The sequence below is a fragment of the Apium graveolens genome, chromosome 2 (genome assembly GCF_009905375.1).
Source record: "Apium graveolens cultivar Ventura chromosome 2, ASM990537v1, whole genome shotgun sequence".
NCBI lineage: Eukaryota > Viridiplantae > Streptophyta > Magnoliopsida > Apiales > Apiaceae > Apium > Apium graveolens.
This window is the reverse complement of record NC_133648.1, coordinates 312,282,522-312,304,377: the sequence shown is the minus strand read 5'-3', so window position 1 is coordinate 312,304,377 and position 21,856 is coordinate 312,282,522. Positions and strand designations below refer to the sequence as shown.

At 32.4% G+C, this 21,856-nt stretch overlaps 3 protein-coding genes across 3 annotated transcripts; all 3 read left to right on the top strand.

The window, feature by feature from the left end:
* LOC141703539 (uncharacterized) lies at positions 1-1,337 on the top strand. The gene is made up of 4 exons (XM_074507033.1): positions 1-471; positions 583-817; positions 900-1,070; positions 1,177-1,337. The coding sequence occupies exons 1-4, from the start codon at positions 1-3 to the stop codon at positions 1,335-1,337; spliced, it is 1,038 nt and encodes a 345-aa protein (XP_074363134.1).
* Positions 1,338-8,678: 7,341 nt separating this feature from the next.
* Positions 8,679-10,323, top strand: LOC141708753 (putative WRKY transcription factor 17). Its single transcript, XM_074512520.1, has 3 exons — positions 8,679-9,339; positions 9,436-9,561; positions 9,887-10,323. The coding sequence occupies exons 1-3, from the start codon at positions 8,759-8,761 to the stop codon at positions 10,104-10,106; spliced, it is 927 nt and encodes a 308-aa protein (XP_074368621.1). The 5' UTR covers positions 8,679-8,758; the 3' UTR covers positions 10,107-10,323.
* Positions 10,324-20,990: 10,667 nt separating this feature from the next.
* LOC141706394 (uncharacterized) lies at positions 20,991-21,856 on the top strand. The gene is made up of 2 exons (XM_074509163.1): positions 20,991-21,395; positions 21,595-21,856. Exons 1-2 carry the CDS (start codon positions 21,197-21,199, stop codon positions 21,714-21,716), a joined length of 321 nt encoding a protein of 106 aa, XP_074365264.1. The 5' UTR covers positions 20,991-21,196; the 3' UTR covers positions 21,717-21,856.

The following is a 21,856-nucleotide window of genomic DNA, read 5'->3' as shown; positions in this document are numbered from 1 at the left end:
ATGGAAATTCAGGATCATATACTATACTTGATGATTATGTATTGTTATCTGAGAAAACTCCATCCAAGAACTTTGCCAAGAATAAGAGATAATAATTCAGCATTGCCCGGATTTGCTTATACATTAGAGTTGTTGGAAGGTTCTAACACTCAATGTCAAGAAATGATGCGTCTTTCTCGTGTTGCATATATTCAACTTTGTAAACACTTTAAACAACGTGGTTGGCTGGAAGATTGTCGATATTCAACAGTTGAAGAAAAAATGGCTATATTTTTACAGGTTATAAGCTATGATGATTGTTTTATAAATGTGAAACGTAGGTTTCAACATTCTACACAAACAATGCACAAATATTTTCATGAGGTCTTGAACGGGATGATGGAGTTTGCAAAAGAAATGATAGTTCTTACACCATATAATCAAAACCCAAACTTTTCACGAAAACAAAGAGAGCTGCTAAAAATATTTTCTGTAAGTAATGACATTTTTTTTGTTTGCATTGTCTAATTTCTTATTAATTAACATGTTGTAATATTAACATTCTTTAATATGCTTTCACATGTTTTTATTATTGTGTTACAGGGAGCAATTGATGCACATGATGATACACTTGTTCATGCTGTTATTCCAGTTGGCCAACAAGCTCGATATAGAGGACGAGGAAGGGGCGAGTGTTACCAAAATATTTTAGGTATATGTGATTTTAATATGATATTCACATTTGTCTGGGCTAGATGGGAGGGAGTAGCACATGATTCAAGAATATTGATAGAGGTCGCCCTTGATCCTGATTCCGGATTTCCGGTTCCTCCACCAAGTATGTATCTCTTACTATTTTTAAAAGAGAATATTTTAATAAGGTAAAGTAAACAATAATTTTTTCTAACTTTGTATTGCAGATAAATATTATCTTTGTGATGCAGCATATACAAACATCCGTGCTTATTTAACCCCGTACCGTAACACAGGATATTGGTTAGCAGATTTTAATCGTCAACGTGCCTTAACTAAGGAGGAAAAATTTAATTATGTCCACGCAAAATTAAGAAATGTTATCGAGCGGACTTATGGTGTGCTAAAAGCAAGATTTCCAATCTTAAAACAGATGGCTCCATATTCATTTTCTACGCAACGAGATATTGTGATTGCTTGTATTGTTGTTCACAATTTCATAAGAAAAAAAATTAGCAGATGAATTGTTTGATTGTTGCGATCAAACCAGTGATGGAGAAGAAAATGATGAAGATTTGGAGGGAACTATAAATGAAACACAATGGGGATCTCAAACCACTCAATACATGAATGATCTTCGGAATCATATTGCTTTAAATTTGTGAAAGCATTTTTAATAATTTTATAATTCTCTATTGATTGTGTTTTGTAATAAAATTTGTTAATGACATAGACATTCTTTTCTATTATTATTATCAAAAATATCTTGCTAACCTAAATTTTTAAACAAAATTATACAAATAGCAAGTTGAAATAGAAAATTATCATCATCCAGACAATTTAGAAAAAAATTTAAGAAACGCTATCATTCGTTCAAATTTTTTTATTACCTCTTCGTTCAGATCATTCAGAAATTTTTGTCGTTCATAAAATATTATTCAGGTTTAACAAATGACCCCTAAAACATGTTAATCAGGGTTAAGCATTGCTAAAATTAAAAAGTGAGAATAAAAGAGTTTATGGAAATAAACAAAAAAGTAGCTAACAATCTTAAGTGTAAAAAGTGTAAATATATAATTCTTAGTGTATCCACGAACACATAGATAAAAAAGAAGAAGCAAACACTACCGATTCTTGCCTTGTAAAATTAAGACCCAGAACTCGGGAAATATCAAGTACGAATAACAAAATGGACAGCACCAAAATTCAAACTAGTAGGAAATCAATTTCATATTTTGAAGACACACGAGTAATTTAGTAATACCTCCTATAACATGTGATTTCCCTTGGGCAGAGCAGGTGGCTGATGTTAAAGTGGTTCGTCCAACAAAGACCATACTATACTCAGCACGAGCTGGCAAAATGGTTGACCAAATAGAGGCAGTTAACACAACACTTCCATTTTATAATTGGCAATTTAATTAAGCTAATCAAATGAGCTGTTTACTTCTAGTTATTTTGTGTCAAACCTTTTGTTTAGCTACAACTTCTTAATATTTGGAGTAACTTTGGTCTTAATTTGAGGAAACATAAGTGGACTTAAAATTATACACCTCGTTTTTTTTTCATAAAATACAAATTAGTAGTATAATAGAAAAAAATAATTGACAATTTCTGGTTTCAGATGATGTTCATGTTTTAAAATGGGACAATTTTGAGTTAAGTTAAAATTACATTAAAGCCAACAAAGTCAAAGGGTCGGTGAGAATTTAAGGGTATGATGTGAAAATATTTCGAGGGCCTTTCTCAAATATTTTCTAATAAATATTTAAAAAATCATCTTCTTTTTGGATAATGGAATGAATGAATTAGTGCACACTGTGTAAACAACAATTTATGATTTTGGAGCACTGGAAAATCATATAATTAAATACATAAATTTTATGCTTATAAAGTAATATAATGAACAAAATATAATCTGCTACTTTTATTTAAACTCGATTGTTATGGAAGTAGAAACACTAATAATGCACTCAAGTGAAAAATCTGGAATCTTAAGTGACAAAAATTTAACGCAGTTTGAGACTATTTTGAAAGATATAAATTCATTTTAATTCAGATGAAAAGAACATCTAGTTTTGCAGCAATGTCTCAAATACCGACAAATATTTTTCAAAACATTTTACACATACGTAAACTTATATATATACATGGAATACAAGTAAATGCATAATTTTTTTGGGCCCCTAAAATTGATAGGCCTATTGCGGTCGCACGGACCACTTCTAGGAGTGCAAGTCAAATATTTGACCAAAGGAACAAAATTTTTAAAAATGGATCATTTCTGATTATTTTTGAATTATGTAGATTATATTTAATTTATTTTTTAATTTTCACTCATTAAATTAGATTATAAATCCAGTTTCGTATCAAATTTCAAATCGTATCCCAAATACATATATGAGTATATTGTTCACGAGAACTCGAGTTTGACTTCGAAAAGTTTGAATGAACTCCTGATTTTCAACGTACATTTTGTGCAGATTCATAGTGTGAGTACCTCATGGTCAGAGTTCTATTCTGAAATTACTAATTGCCATCATTTTGTTTTTCTAAGTTTTTCTTTTGTCAAAGCTCATGACTTTTGTAAATATTTGTTTGAATAATATAAAATCCTGAAAAATATCATTCTCAAATACCTTGATATTTTAAACTAATTGATTCATTAACATGGTATTAGAGTTCATGCCGACAGAAAACCCAAGTTCGATATAAGATCATGAAAACGACCATTCTCTAACGCATTCAGATTTTAGAGTAACTAGTTCTTTTGTTAGAAAATTAGGATTTTAGAGCTTAATTTAATTATGTTCTTGATGTTAATCCTAAAATCTAATGATTGGAAATTGTTCAATGATATTTGAACTTAAATTTTCATGTATGGTTTTAAGAATTTTCTTAATGAAATCCATATGAAATGAGAGATGAAAGTAGCTTGGAAAAGCTTGGAAAATTTGAGAATGTTTGTCCCACATTGAAATAAATAAAGGGGGTTGTGTGCTTTATATGGTATTACCCACATGAGTAGTATACAACTACTAAGGTGTGTGATGGTCCATTGTGTTGTTGTGTGCTTCACGCGCACACAAACACACACACGCGCGCCCCGCCCCGCCACGCACCGCACCGCACCGCACCGGACCGGACCGGGTCGGGTCGAAGGGCGATTTGGGCGAATGTCTCGGCGTCTCGCGTACGCGAGGCGACCTGGGCGAGGATTTTATTTATTTGAGAATTATTTTAATTCGAATTTATTTATCGGTGATTGGATTATTGGGCTGGGTTCTGAAATAGGCTAAGTAGTCTAAATATATTGAACCTGCAAATAATCTGATCTGTAACAAGTTCTGATATAAGAATCAGAACTTAAGAACTGATGAATAAAATCAGAACTTAACAAGTTCTGATATCAGAATCAGAACTTAAGTACTGATGAGTCGAATCAGAACTTAAGTACTGATGAGTCGAATCAGAATTTAACTTAAGTTCTGATAATAATGTGGGTGTTAATGTGAAAAGCTGTTACAAATAATTTAAATTCAAAAGCTGTTCAGTTTTGATTTTTTCATTTATGAATTCAAAATCTGATCAGTTTTGATTTTTTCATTAATGGAGCAGTTTAATTCAGACATTAAGTGTGTGGACAGTTTCATTTTTCCTCTCCTATAAATAGAGGCTAAACTGAATGAATATATACACTACATTCTTATCTCTTCTTTTCAACCTCTCTGTATTTCTCTCCCATAAGTCCTGAAGTGCTGATTTTTTCCGGCAACTGAGGTGCTGGTCGAAGTGGAGGTTTTGTTGCTGCTGTTAACATAAACTCCGAGCTGTTTTATCCTGGTGGAGATATTGCGCACATCCCAAACGCAGCAGGTAGGGGGCAATAATCTCTTCAAGAGCAGCCAGGACTTCGAGCAAGGCCTGGTGACTCAGCTGTAATCATTTTCTTGGCGTTTTGTATCTGTAAACCTTTATTTCAGTCACTGTTGAAAGCTATGGTTTTGGGTACATCTTTCTTTCTCTCTACGTTATTTCAGTTACTGATTTTATTTACCTGCATGTTTTGTTTTGTTAACTGTGGTCTTGGCCTAAACTTGTTAAATTCTTTATACACTTGCATCTATGTTGCTTTACTTGTTAATGAGTTTCTCAACATTTTTAACAATATTCCATTCACCTCAAAACATATGAGATACTTCTATGTAATTGATTCTTCTTACACAAATCTCATATACTACTAATTTAACCGTATAATTAAAATAATTAATAAGTATTTTAACTATGTAGAGAAGATATTTTAAAGGAAAAAATTAGGCTTACAGAATTAATTTTTTAAATATTTACAAAATAACATATCATATTTTCATTAAGTTAAACATAAATAGACAATTCTGTATTCACACTAATAACACCAATTAAAATATTTTATATTATAAAATCGTCTTATAATGTATCTTCTTTTATGCCATTGCCGGAGATAAATACAAGGAATATAATTTATATAGTTGGACCCAGTTTTTTTTTTCATGAACCTTTATGCAGAAAAATTTACGGAAACACAAAGATATAAGCATGTACAACTATTGATAATGGGTTTGGATGATGATGGTGGGTGATAAAACTAATGAGTAAAGTCGTAGTGCTAAGGCACAAAGGTTTCGGCATCTCAATGGAGACGACTTCAACTAGTATTTGTTTTGTCGCGTAAAATATGTTCCTACCTGCTCTTTTCTGCTCAATTTCGTCCATATTAAAATTCCTCGCATGCAAAAGCGATGCCCCCTCCGTTTCTAACATAATAAATATTCCCCCACTTTGCATATTTATGTTTAATCCCAAAGTCAAGCATCTCCACTTGCAGTTGTTTCCTGCATAGTCCATAAATTAGAAATTACTTGCACAAATTCCAAAATGAAACCATCGTTTTTACATTTCTACACCGGATAATTGTCACTAAGACATCTATCGGATCTTGAGATTTTAACTCCGTTAATTGATGTGAATGAGAATTCATTACTTTCTATTTTTTTATTTGTCGACTTTTACACGCATTTCAATTTATTTTGACCGCCGATTTTTATTTACAAAAAGAAAATTTTATAAATGATAATTTTAACTAACCGATCAAAATACATTAAAATGTGTGTAAAAGTCGAAGCGACAAATAGAAAAACAGATGGAGTACTAAATTTCAATCATATATTAATTAACCTCGATGTGATTTCATTATCCAAACATTCAAGTGTCCTTCATTTTCGTAATAATGGTAAAATTGAGAAAATCTCGCATTCTTACCTTGTAAAGGGTAATTATTTTCGAAATAATAATTAAATTGGATACTAAAATTTGATTGCAAATGAAGTAATAATAATTACGTGATAATTAAAATAATTTTATTGGTTGATAGAATTATTATTAATATTTTTGTAGCCAATCATGCAATGACACGTGGTATTTGATATATTTTGACCTTCAATTTCAGACCTCTAACGTTATTCTTGTTTTCGATGTTCTCATGCTGAAAATGATCCTCTATAATTTAATTAAAGTTTGACGGAAGATATGTTTTGATGCTCAGAGAAAAGAAAGAAGATATGCTTTGATATGTTGTTACGAGAGAAGATATTGATATCCAAAAGTCCAACGCAGAAATAAATTTTTTCTCTTTAATTATTTAAATGTCCTTCTAGAAAAAATATTTCTTGCAAAATAATGATAAAATAAGACAGCATATACCTAACGTATAACCTACTTGCGAGAAGTCAACTAGCATAAATAACAACTTTGAAATTGTTAGCATTCACGCTTTATTATTCAAAACAACAAATGTACATTATTCTAAAGAGTAATGAGCACCATTATGGAGTAACTAGTAACCAATGGGACATTGAATAATTGTTAAAGCAAGAAGAAGCATCCTATCCCCGTCTATACGGGCTTTAAAAAGTCAGACTCAAACTCTTGCGTGTTTGGCTTTTGTTTATTTTTTTGAGCTTTTTCCCGAGTTTTTATTAAGAAAGAAAATAAGTGATAAGAAGGGAAAATGTTTTATTTCAAATAATGAAATGAAAGTCTTGAAGATAAAATATGTAAAATTTATATTTATAATAACTTATTTTCGTTATTTTCAAAAATTCGGGAGCGCGATTAGAAATAAAAGTAAAATTATTTTATTTATTGGAAATTTATCAAAAATGTCACTTTTTAGGAAAATATTTGCAAATAACGGACATGAATTACATATAAGGTTACAACGGTTGTATATGAGATTGTATATAAATTTGATCCGTATTTTTATAAATATTTTCTGCAACTTATATATCTGTAAAAAAATCTCTTATTTATTTCACACTTATTTTTTACCATTTATAAAATACGGGAGTAAGAGATTAGTCCAGACATACACGCTTGTAGTTGTTTAACCTGGTCACAGATTTTATTTCGCCAAATCGTGTTTTTTTAATTGAGAAATTGGAAGTACTGTGTTACAGCGATGTCAATACTAAAGTCGTCGGAGTAGCATTTAAGGCAATTCATGACTCCAACAACTATTGAAATTCATTAGATAGAGAGTATGTCAGAATCATGCGGTAAATTTCGAAATATCGGTATGATATGATTGTAAAAATTGGTAATCGGTATTGATTAGGGATTAATCGGCAAATCGGATGATTAAATCGAAAAAATTGGATATATTTAAATATTTTAATAATATTTAATATATTAACCTTATTTATTGTAAAATATATAATTCAAAAATATTTTATAAATATTAATAGAATTTGAAAAAATAGATCGGCCAAATATGTTTTAAGGATTAATCGGGGATTTTTAGAACATTGAATATCGGAATTAATGAGTTTTAATAATATATAATTTATTAGTTTTGTTTAATCAAAGTATGCTATTTGAAAAATAATAATCCGTACTAGCAATATGTACGATTTAAAAGATTAAGTAGAAAAATTAACTTTTTACAAAATTTATCAGCAACTTTTGAAAAAATTGGACAATTTTAGAAATACAAGGACAAGTAATATATTGCGTGGAAATGAGAGGAAATACCAAGATTAAAAACTGAAAAGGATATCATCAATATAAATTTAAGTATTCAGACAATAACATTAATGTAAAAAGTTAATAAATACAATGTAGTTAATTGTAAAAATTAAAATTTTCAAAGAAAATTTTATAATTATATAAATATTTTAAATAATTTTAGAACATTAAAATGTCTTCGGGATTACGGTAAAATCTCTGCAAATTAATAATTTCAGCACTTGTTAATTATATTAATTCATCAAAATTAATCGAGTTTAAATATATACCATCTCTTTTACGATACCACATATTTATATTGAAATTACTAATGATCAAATGTTATTAATTTATCGATTATTAATAACTAGAGGTCTTACTCTATTTATATTTTCATGCATAAGAAACTTTAAATAATTTATTTGAAATGTTAACTTAATTTTTACAGTCCTATATCTAAAAATGAGTATGCAGTTATTTTGCATAAAAGAATTCATTTCTCATCATCTAATTACGAAATTAAAATTCAAATAAAATTATTCCTTTAACCTTTTAAGTAATTATAGAGTTAAAAGTTAGAGGCGATTACAACGCAGAACACAGTAAAGTAAAATTGGACATAGGATTCAACTCTCCTTAACCTTTTAACCACAGTATAATGCAATAATGCATATAACAACCATTTTCATTTCTTTAATTTCAACTGTTCTGTAATTCCACATATACTAAAATATTCAAAACCAAAGAAAAAAAACTCACCTAAAGAAAAAGTCGTTGCAATAAAAGAGTCCAAGTGGGCCCCACACTCCCATCAGCCTTTTGACCTCTTCAGGAGCATCTACTTTATCATCATCATCTTAATGGAAGTATACTCGATAACAGGGAAAGTGATGATATTCAATCCTGGCCGTTGGATTAAAAGTATACAAGTTTGACTTTACAGTTTCGCATCATTCAATCTCTCTTTATAACACCTCTCTTCTCCATTCTCACAATCCTCTACTTATATTTCTTGTATCTATATCTTCTCTCTTGTCTCCCTCTAATGGCGATCGATCTAATAAATTACACAAAGATTGAAGATTACACAGCAGCTATTGAATCTGGAGGATCAATGAAGAAGACTATTGAAGATCAAATTATTCGTATGTTACAGTCACATGATGAATTGAAGGCTTTCGATACGATTAAAGCGGTGAACCGGACCGGTCACGCGCGGTTCCGCCGTGGACCGGCGGTGTCTGAACCGGTCAAATCGGTTGAATTAAAGTCTAATATGAACTTCGAGATGGAAGTGAAGAGAATTGAAGAATTTAACACATTCAAGTTACAAACGTGCGAGGCGAAAGTGAAGAGTATTGAAGAATGTAAAGGTATAAACAGTGCGAACTCTTCGGGAAGCTCTTCGATTACAGGAGAAGCAGCCGGAGAAGAAAATACGGTTTCAAATGGAAAGGCGGTGGTAGGTGGCGTAGCTGCCGGAATTGCTCCGGCGCTGAGGACTTATTCATCGGGAAAGCCACCTCTTCCGACTTCGCATCGGAAGAGGTGTCGAGAAATTGAAGCTGTAACAAAATTAACCAGCAAATCTTCCGGCTCACGAGGTTGTCATTGTTGCAAAAGAAGGTATAAATTGTTCAATTTGATGTATTTTGTTAGTGCTGTATTGCATTAATTTTTAGATCTGTAGCTCATCAGTGTTTGTTTGTTGTAATTTATTAGGAAAACTGTGGTTAAAAAAGAAATTAAGAGAGTTACGAGTGGATCAGGTGGAGATTGTATACCAGCGGATGAATATTCATGGAAGAAGTATGATCAGAAGCTGGTTCCGGGCGCAGTCTTTCCCAGGTACTATTAATTTCCTTTCTCTGGTATAATAATTATTTAGAAATGTAATTTTGCGGAATTTAGTCGAGTTTTATCTTATCGAGTTCGAGTTTTTAGTTAACCAATTAAGTCGCTAGTAATAAATGTATCATTGATTAAAAAACAAACAAATTTTTCAGAGCTCGTTAAACCGGACTTTATAATCAACTTCGAATTCAAATTCACTTATGAACAACACAATTCGGGCTTGTGAACATTTTGAGTCGAGTTGAGTTATAAATTTGTCGATTTTTTGCTTAGTTGAATTCATCCGAATGCAACAATATTAATTAGATTGAAATTGCAGGGGCTATTACAAGTGCACTAGTGCCAAAGGATGTCCAGCACGAAAACGGGTGGAAAGAACGAGCCAAGATCCAACGGTTCTAATCTTGACTTACGAAGGAGAACATCGCCATCATCATCATCATAGTCATCGTTCACAGTCTTCTTCACATCACCATCCAACGGTGGCTGCTTTGACTAAACTTAAAAATAGCACTAGTGATGTTGGTTTATGTTACTAGACAAGTCAATGAAATTAGGTTTAATAATTTCCATTCAATGCATGCTTTTGTTCAGAGTTGGTTGGAGGATGAGATCACCTAAAAGAACGATGAAGAAGAAAAGGTCCATTGTTTTCTTTTTAATATTTTTCAATGTATATGTTATGTAATGTATAGTGGTTGATAGAATCAAATTTTTGGGCGACCTAATAGAGTTTAGATGATACGGTTCTGTTTTTTTTTTTTTTAATTTTCCTAGTTATTCTATTCGGATTATTTTATTTGAAGATGTGATTGAGTTTTGATAAAGTCAAATTGATCGATTTGCTTTGGATTCTATTGGTATAATAATTGGGAATAAAACTGTAGCACACCGGGAGAAGCATAAAAAGTGGACCACGCAAAACGCAAGTCACTATTGATTAAATTATTCCGGTAGTGCTTGCTTTTATTTGTCTTGTTCGACCTGATGGTCAACTATGTTAATGGATGTGGGCCATGGCTTGTGACTCCAATTCTACTTGCCTTGTACGCCCTTCTATTCGAGTTACTTGATACAACAAACACCTCTATTTGTTGTTTTGGAGGGGGATGAATCTATTTTGATTACTATTTTTTCTTATGAATCAGCTATTTTTAAGTGATGGAGAATTTTATATAATGTTAATCACTGTTGTTCATATAAAATTAATTAGGATTGGAGTTTAGGGACATTGGATGCCCTCTAAAACCTTGAAAGCAAGTCAAAGTCATTACTTGAAAAAAGAAGCCAATATCATCAGGGGAATGGTTGTTTTATAAAAGTAACCTAATTCACTTTATTGGGATTATAATCGGATGCTTGCCTTTGCCGAATATGACAGTTACATTTTGTCTTTGATCTAAATTTTCAGTGTATTGTTCTGTTATGGTAAAGAACACAGACATTAGTAGTACTTTTGCAAAAAATTTAAATGATTTTTAATGAATTTTTAAATGCAGTTGTATTTTTTTTTTGTAAAACCTTTTATCCATTTACTAGTACTTTTGCCGTATTTTTATTACTATTTATTTTAAAAAATAAACAAATTGAAAATCTTTGATATTTGAATACCCAAAAATGGCATTACAAATTCATGAAACACTAAGAAAGAACATTTAATGTATTTTAAAAGTGTACTTCTATACAATATATAAAATTGTTATTTGTTTGATATAGATATACATTTAATGTATTTTGATTATTAAAAATTTATTTTCAAAAAAGGTAGAAAACATGACTTTTTTTACCCCCTCAAAATGGTACTGACGGTGTGTAAAACAGTACATCCATAAATTGAAAATGAAGCTATTCATGAAACTGTTGAAAGTAGTAATACAACATAAATAATAAGGAAAATATTTAAGTCAAATTTGTTCATCGGACATATAGTTGTCGTAAATGTAATCCTTATTTTGTAATAGTTTGTGTAGCTCCGGTTCCGTAAGTTCTCTATCAGAAGTACAAAAAGAATCCTGTGCTAGTTGAAATATATAATAACGACTCATAAGCAACAATATTTGGATATTTTTCCTCTGAATACGAGTCACAGCTTTAACCACTTTTAGCCTAAATTCAGACCATAAGCAACAATATTTGGATATTTTTCCTCTGAATACGAGTCACAGCTTTAACCACTTTTAGCCTAAATTCAGACCAAGGAAGAGTTTCCTCAGGGTGAGGATACAAGGAAAGTGAACGACGAAGCGGATCCCTTACACCTATAGAAATCAGATCATGTCTAAGACTTTCAGACACGAATGAAAAAGAGAGTAAAGTTGTGGAGAATGCGGGAAGTGATGAAGATCAATATGTTGTTAGTCTTGCTGATTTTTAAGTAATTCTGTAATGTGATATTGCTAGTTTTAGTAACAATGTGAAAGCCTAATTAAAATATTTGTTTGGAATGGGATACATGTGATAGTTGTGCCATCATTGTAAGCTCGAATCTACAATAATATAAGTTTAAATTTGCATTGAAATTGATGTAGTACACAATACCACATTGTTGGAAACATAATACTTCATAATTGAAGCAGTACATATAATGGTAAACATAATGCTTCATAATTGATGGAAAATAAGACAACAAGATGCAATGATGCTAACAAATGATCAATTACAAGATTACACTGTTCAGTGTGTGCGTATTGGGCATTTCTTGCTACGCTTGGTGTGACCTTCTTGGTTGCATACACTACATTTTTTCCTTGATCGTGGACCATCAATCTTCGTTCGGATCCGCACTGATTGGCCATTATCTCCGCATTTTTTCTTAAGATTTTTCAAGGACTCACCTGGTACTAATTTTCCATAGCCCTGCCAAGGTGCGGGTAATTCGTAGTTCCAGTATTCAGTTGGTTGCAGGGGATAAATCACTGGACGATACAAGTTATCCATTGTTTGGTTCTTATGGCAATCTTCAATGAAATGCTCCCAACTCAATCTATGTTTTATACTCCCTACCATTACATGAGAGCACAACATATGATGGGTCGCACATTTTCCACACGTGCACGTACGGTCATGCAAGTTGACAACCCGGGTTTTACCTCCATTCACCATTCCCTTAGCATTTGTGTACTGATGTGTATGTGTTTTCAATATCCCTCGTAGACGGTGAAAAATAATAACCAGATGTCATGTTGCCTTTTTTAATTTTTTTCTAACATAGCGGCCGAACGTGTACATCAATGTTGTCATTGTTGCAACCTGTCATCCACTATATTTTGATATGTGTCAATAATTGTGATTGTCTTGTAGAAGAGGTATTCCATCATCGCTGTTACCGGAAGGAAACGATCCCTTCTTATGTTGCCGTTGAAACTCTCAAGCATGTTTGTGATTGTTTGACCGTAGCAAACACTAGTGTCGTGGGAAAATGTCCACCTTTCCACGAATATTCTGGAAAGATAGTCTAAGACAGGGGGAATTTCACCAATGCTTGCCATTTATGCGTCGTGCTTCGAGACGTGCATGGTTGTTCTAGCTTTCCACATCAATTTTTTTAATTCACCACCGGGGTGATGATAGCATAAGTTGTTTCTGACATGGAGTAGATGAAACCTATGAATTCTTAATAGCTCAGCAAATCCATTTTGAGGGTCTCTTAGTGCAGAGATAATACTGGCTACACGGTCGAAAATGATGCACACGCCGGCCTTTTACCGACAAACATGTCTTCAAAGACGTTGTAAAAATGAAGACCAGTTCTCGTACGTATCCCCATCAACCAAACCATAGCAAAGAGGAAAGAGGTGGTTGTTCAAATTTACACCCATAGCAATAAGCAGCTTGCCCCTATATTTTTCATTCAAGAAAGTTTCGTCTATTGAAATTAGAGGACGTGCATGTTGCTACCCGTCCATCATTGCCTTCAAACACCAAAAAATTTGCTTGCATACGGATGTGCCTCGTTCCTCCGGATGAGGCACAACATCGATCTCAGCAATGGTTCTAGGATTTGTTTTGATAATGGCTGTAAAAAATATGGGCAGAGCTTGGTATGGTGTAGCTCAACTATCATAGACTTCCTCAATGGCTATTTGCATGCCTCTCCACGCTTTCTTGTACCCCACTATATGGTTGTGCTCGTTGTTGATAAGCGAGATAATGGTTTCAATGGGGAATTTCTGGTGTATCTATTACCTGTTGCACATATCACAATAAATGTCAAAATATATCCATAACGAATAAGTATGGGACCACATGAAATGTGAAAATATTTCAAGTTCAATATTTATGTATGTGAAATTACTTACAAGTGATTTCACAATCCGCATAATCATCATTGCAGATAACTTATTGTGATCTTGCAAAGGCTGATCGACCATGCATTTGTGTTCCTCTCTATTCATATTTATCCGCCAGTACCCGGAATTATGCATGAAAACAACTTTCATCCTCCAGTTACAACCCTCTTCCCGACACTGTACAATGAGCTGTTCTTTTTTAATCTTTATCATTTTATATATACGATCATTGGAAATGTGTGCAAGCCTCACTGCCACCCAAGAGGTTGGCTTTGTCACTGTAACACGTTCCTTCAATCAGTTCCCCTGATCGAGGTCTTCATCAAGATACATATCATTAGGGTTATCCATTATAGGGGAGTGTATTTCTCTGTGCAAAACCATGAAACCATTTAAATATGTTGGTCTTCCCCAACTACTGGAAATGTGGTGAAAATTTCTCCATTCCTCTCTGAATGCCCTTCACCTTCATTGCTGCCTGAATCTTCTTCTTCTTCATCATCATCATCAAGGAGAAAATTCTCCTCACTTGATGAATCAGCTACAGCTTCATCTGCCACGAGGGCTAACCGCTTACCCGAACCTCTTCCCACCACATTCTTTACCTGTGAAAAGGCCATATCTACATTACCTCCACCACCTTCATCATTTTCATAATTAGACCCTCTTCATACCCTCCACCATGTTCACTAGTTCTCCCTATATATCCTCCACCATGTTGACTAGTGCCACCTTCATATCCTCCACCATGTTGACTAGTCCGACCTCCATACCCTCCACCATGTTGACCGCTCCCCCCTCCATACCATCCACCATGTTGACTAGTTCGACCTCCATACCCTCCACCATGTTGACTAGTCCGACCTCCATACCCTCTACCATTTTGACTACTCTCCCCTCCATACCCTCCACCATGTTAACTACTCTCCTCTCCATACCCTCCACCATGTTGATTAGTCTGACCTCCACATCCTCCATCATATTGACTACTCTCCCCTCCATACCATCCATCATGTTGACTAGTCCCCCTCCATACACTCCACCTTGAAAAATTAGATCTGACCACCTTGGGTTAACATTACCCCCGTATTGTGTCTGAAATGTTGTTTGTGTCGGTTGTGAGCCCAAATTAATTAAGAACGAGTACGGGTCATCAACAACAATTTCCTCTATTTCGATGAACAAAGAAATATCTACTTGAACATTCAGCAATATTGCTGGGACATTTAACATGCGTGTAACATCATCATCACATAATATATTCATTTGATAAAAACCTTCAATTAGGTTGTATTGACCATGGTAAAAATACTTCAAACTCAATTTTAAATTCCAGTGATACGAACTAATATTTATTAAATTATACACAACACATTTAAACTCATCAGAAGTGGTACCAAGCCTAATAAACATCATTTTTTTGGGATCAACAGAGTAGTTGATATTAGTACATTCTCAAATAATCAATCCACCCCCCAAAAAATTGACATTCACGTGCCCTTCTATTTCCCTGCTTTACGGAAATTATTAAAAGTTAAGCAGCGCACATATAACAATAGGTATAGAAAATACATACCTTTTTGTAAGTAGAAGGTCTCTACAAGTATAATTTCTCTATCCGGCTAAAATTTTAGGAAATGAGAAGTTTGAGGGGATGAACATAAATGTGTGTTGAACAGATGCAGTGTATAAGGAGAATTATAAATAGTAACACACGAGATAGAAAGGAAGATGAGAATTATTATGAATTATTAATTCTGTCAGTAAAATCTATCCATTTGAGATTTCTGATAAGATAAGTTTGAAAAAAAATCTACTCTTTCGGCATAAATATTTTTGTCACAAAAAAGAAATCTATTTTTCTATCAGTAAAAGATAAGGTTCTCGAAACTTTCAACAAAATTGCATGATATTATTGATTTTATGTTTAAATAAATTTGGAATTTTTTGTAATTAAAGCAACTTGAATTTAAAATAATACAATATGTTTATTCATTAAAATTTTCCTTAACATTGTATTTCATGAATTATAATAAAATATCATACAATATTTTTATTTTACAAATAATTAAATTCTCAGTTATGTTTAAAAATATTAGAAATATGTCCATAATTTAAAAAAAGTAATATGACTTTAAAATAATATAATATATTTAATAAATATTTATTTAAAAAACAAGGCACCTTACAACTATAGTTATATAATTATTAGAGAGAAGTTAAGGTTAAAAAGGAGAAAGGGAATTAGGGATAGGAGGACCGAGGTTGAACCGATGTTTAGCGCGACAGGAGGAGAACAATTTGTTGCCTGATTACCCCTGTCGAACAGGCGTTCTACAGTTTTTCTCCCTACCAAGCGGCGTTCAAGCGGCGTTCAGGGGTACCCCCTCTCTCTCTCTCCCGCTCTCTCTCGCCCCCCGAATTAATTCATTCCCCCGAATTAAATTTAATTCATTGTTTAAATTTCACAATATCTATTTAATTTGTTGTTAATTATAATTAATTTCTTATTCACAACATTATTTTGTTAATTGATTTAGTACCATGCTGTTAATTATGATGTTGCTAATTCATTTCGTACAACATTATTTAATTTGTTATTAATTCTTTATGTACAATATTATTAAATTTGTTGTTAATTCATTACATATAAACATTATTTAATTTGAATTTTGAAATATATGGACCATGTATAATTCGATGGAGTTAAATTATATGTTTACATTTATTGCGTTAAAGACTTCTTGTAGTGACTTTGTTGGTTGTGTTTCAAAATGATAATTTGACAATACATGGGAAATGCTACCCGTTTCCTTTTAGATTTAACACATTTTAGCACAAATTTTGTTTGTTGTGTTTTCAGAATGGTGATGTGATAGTACATGCAATATGCTGCCCGTTTTTTCAGATTTTACACTTTATTACAACAAATATTTTTACAATTTGGACTGATTTCTTCTTTTTTTTGCCGGATTAAATGGCTGGGCGACAAATGATCAACCCCTGTCCAATTTACGTGGAATTTCTTAATCAACAACATAGTCATCATTTGCAGTTTGTCTGGGTTGGGACGGTACACATTCCTTTCCCCCGTTTTGGTTAACTTTTGAAAGTTCATTATGTGCTCCTTACATATTAGGGTCGCGCAGTACCGAAAGTCCCGTGTTACCTATTTCAGGGGATGCGGGTCCATTGTTATTACATGAGTTTTTTGGTGTTGCCCCTGACCCCGAGTAAGATACAAATGTCATCAAGAAGAGTTAAGATCGGCTGTTTGGCTCGTCATTTCGGTGATTGTGCGCGCCTACACTCAGCTACTAGTCTTGGTTACGAGCGTGAGCTACTATACCACATACGTGCACACTTACTTCTACTCATTGTTTCTATTGTGCCGAATTATAGTGGTTACCGCATGCCGCTGAACCTCCTCCCATTTATGCTCCATGTGCCTCAGATCAGTACTTATAGCCGGTGCAGTGCATGTCTTGCTGAACTTTACCGAAGCCCGTGCTCAACCAGCATTGGATATAAGACCAAGCTATGTGGTTCCATGACATTGTTACATGTACATATCCCCCCACATACTTTATACTATAGGGTTGCATGATCCATGATTCATGCATACATAAAGTATTTATTTGTTGAATGCATATGTGGTCCAGGTTTGGATTATGAGCATCGTACTGGTTTAGCTCCTAGACAGCGAGACGCGTATTTGATGCAACATCCCCTTGTTCTTAGGTATGCTAAATTAACCATAACTATTTCTTTTATGTTGACAAACAGAACAACCGTGTCAGTAATACAATACACTTGATTTCGGGTGGATGGTCACATCGGATACTACGAGTGTATAGACACATTTTTTTCGTGGCATTCGTTATGACCTAGATATCATGTCTTTTCATATATATTTCATTTATTTGATTTGACTTCGCATTGATATTTTTTATGTGTTCTTCCACTTGAACCTTTTAAGTGTTTATCTCAAAATTATTGAAAATGTTTGCATGATGATGTTGAAGCTGAATCGCAACATGTTGCCCGGAATCAATGTGTTTCGATTTTGCAACCTGCATTTTTCCATTTCGTATTTTCTGTTTGCATTATTGTACTGTTGTTTTCCATTAATGCATTCCAGATATGTTTCTTTACTGTGATGTTATTATCATTTGTAGTTGTGTGCTATTTTCAATTATGTTTTTATTACTGTTCTGTATTAGTTCTTTCTTAGTTTTTCATAAATTTCCAGTACCATTTTTGGGTAGTCAAAATACAAAAAATTTCAATTTGTTCATTTTTTTAAAATTAATAGTAATCAAAGTACTGCAAAAATACTATTACATGGATAAAAGTTTATCACAATTTTCTTTACAACTATATTTAAAATTTCATTGGAAATGGGTATTTGTCAAAAAAATGCACACTTAATTGTCATGGTGCTCTTTTTGGAGATACGAAAATGATATATATACAACTTATTAATTAAAATAAAAAATACTTACTAAAACTAGATTTACATCAATTTCCAACAACAAAAAAATTAACCCAAAATAATTTTCTTCCATTTTAATACTAAACTTCAAAAACAGGACCTTGATATGTATTTTAGCCTTACAATTTTGGTACAAAACAGGGCAAACACGGGGAGAAGGAAAAAATAATAATAAAAAAAATGATAAATACCCCAGAGGCCCGAACGCCACTAGCTCTGGGTTTTACTGACAGAATCCCGGAAAAAGTGGCGTTCTGTGTCATTTTTGTCCAATTTTGAATGGGTGTGCCATAAAAATGAATTGAATGTAAAAGTATCCCATAAAGGGAACCGAGCCAGAGATATGAATCTTGGTATCGAAAGTAAAATAGATGATTTTTTTCCTGTTATAGTTGAAATATTTACTAACAATACGTTTAAACACAGACCCAAATCCACGAACAAATATGGTTTGCTTACGACTTTAATTTTTATTTTATGTGTTGATTTGAAACTAGGTTGAATTGCTGAAATGCATTATATTAAGCTAACTTAACCTAACATTCAGATTTACTCCTTCTTCATTAATTAAGCCCTCTTCCTTTTCCTAAAATCACTTCCATCTTCTTCTCCCCATCTAATAATCAGTTTTTTTATTTTTTTCAATAATCATCCTTATTTTGTAAGGATTACTATCGTACCCAATCTTTTTGGGTATTTTGTTTGTCCTCCTTTTGGAGTGGTTGTTTGTCCTCCTTTTGAAGTGGTCCGTATGTTTTTTATATTTTTGACTTGTTGGTTTGTATCGTTGAGAATGATTCAATTGGTGTTTCAGGGAATCTTGAAAGCTCGCATCGAGTCTGAATCGGTGGTGAAAATCGCAAAAGCTCACCTTTCACAACGGAAGATTGTTCATATTACGAGGGCATCTGTACCTCCAATCACTTCTGAATATTGGATTACAACTGGAATTAATTGTGTGAAGGTCAATTGTGATGCTACTGATTTTGGAGATGGTGTAGGATGGATTTTTTGGGAAACTATTGTAATCTTTTTCAGTTTAAAGAATATTTATATTCTATATGTTAAGCGATCTGGAAACAAAACGGCTATTCATTTAGCTCGTTTATTTGTTTGTCAACCTGATCGTATCACCAGTTTTGGGGTTTGTCCAAGCTGGATTAAGTATTTTTGATGAAATGCATAATATTTTGGCAAAAAAAAAAAAGCTAACTTAACCTACATACACCTCTAATTTTTTTTTTTGAAAAATATAACTTATAGTCTAAGGGTCAAACCCATATTCTTTTAATTACTTAAAATTATCCAATCGTATTCACCCCCTAATTTAATGTTGGTATAAAAAAGGATAAAATGATAATTTGTTATGATTATAATTAAATACTAGTCTATAACCCGTGCGATGCATATACTGATTATAATATTTGTAATTTTTTACTTTTATTATTTTATAAAAATAAAATATAAAAAATTATTATATGTTATTGAGATAAATGAAGATAAAATATTTACATATTATTTTGTATGAATTATATTATTGAAAAATTCAAAATTTAGATAGTTAAAATCTTAAAAAGTCCTCCTACTACTACAGCCTATAGGTCGCTTTGCTGGCGCGGGTGCAGAACCTACAGAAAAGTGGAAGTCTTGAATAAGTGTATGTGGATGATTTAGTATTTTTTTAATATTGATTTTTTAATATTTTCTTGAATTATTAATTATTTTGCTATATTATAATTTGAATTACTAAAATAGGTTCCTAAAAAGAAGGTAAGATTGAATTTGAGTGCGATTAAAAATTAAGTTGGATAATAGTTAATAGAATTTGTAGTTATATTAGATACATGATTTTATTTTTTAACTAAATTATATTTGTTTATATTTTGTTTTGTAAGGTGTTAACATATTTTTTTGGAATGTGTTAACCAACCGACCAAACGAAATAATGTTTTGCTTAAAATATTATAATATTTACGTATAATTTGGTACGTATTATATTATTGAAAGATTCAAGATTTAGATAGTTAAAATTTTAAAAAGTTCTCGTACTACAACTTGTAGGTCGCTTCGCTGCGCGGGTGCATAGCATATAGGAAAGTTAAGTCTTGAATAACAGTGGTGGATGCGAATGATTTGGTATTATTATTTTTTTTAATATTGATTTTTAATTTTTTTTCTTGATTTATCAATTATTTTGTTATATTATAATTTGAATTTCTAAAATTAATTGTGGAAGTGTTTGGTTCCCTACAAAAGAGGTAAAAAAGAAATTAAGTGCGATTAAAAATTAAGTTGAATAATAATTCATTGAGTTTGTAATTATATTAGATACATGATTTAACTTTTTAATTAAATTATATTATTTAAAACTTTATTTTGGAAGGTGTTAACATATTTTTTACGAAGTTGTTAATCAACCGACCAAACTAAACTATATTTCGCTTATAATAATATAATATAGATAGATATATTTTGGATTATTATATATGTAATAAAATTATTAAATCACGCCGGCTACGTTAACCGGTCAATTATACAGCAGAACAAGATATTGACCTAAACATCCTAAACAATGATGTAAGATTGTAAGTTGTTGCAACTGTAACCGGATAAAGTTCACAAGTTTTATTTCTTTTGTAAATCCCTTTTCTTTTAAATATTGAACGGCGCGGGCCTTGCGGCGGAAGAAATATAGCCCACAAACCACAACGAGCACAAGTTTTACAGCCCACCTATTTAGATAAACTTTCTCATTACGTCTACACTTCTACCTCTATCCCGGAACAACTTTATTAATCAGCAACACCCTGAATAGTATTGAACAGCAACGCTCTGAATCGTTCAAATGGCATATGTAGATCAAGCTTTCTCAATAACCGACGATGATTTAATGATGGACGACAACTCCTTTTCCTATTCAGTCTCTAATCGTCCTCCTATCAAAGAAATCGCTTTCGCCGTTTCTCTCCTCGTTTTCGGAATTTTCATCATCGTATCCGGTTTCTTTATGTCCCTTTATAAAGTCGGAGGCGATCACGCACACGGTAATCCTAATTTCGAGTTTCGGATTTACTCGTGTTCGTAAAGATGTCAATTTCCTATTGTTCTAAAATTTATTAAAACCAAATATCTAAACTTCGATTTAATTCCATTTAATTAAAACTAAACATAATAGTAACTTTTTTAACTTCATTTTGTTTTTCGGAGACTAATATACAATTATTTACTTACTTTACTCTGCAGGGGTGTTCTTTGGTATACTGGGTGCAATGTTGTTCATTCCAGGGGTTTACTATACCTGGGTTGCGTACCATGCTTACAAGGGTTACAAACTTTTCTCATCGTCTAACGATTCCCGGGTTTAATTGTTTTTTTTGTACTAGGATCGTGTATTGTAATCAAACATTTAGGCCATGATTTAAGCTTGTTTTTGTGTAAATATGTATATAAAAAATTGCGTAGGCACTTGCTAATTACTCTGCTCTGCTAGTGCCTGTTAACAACA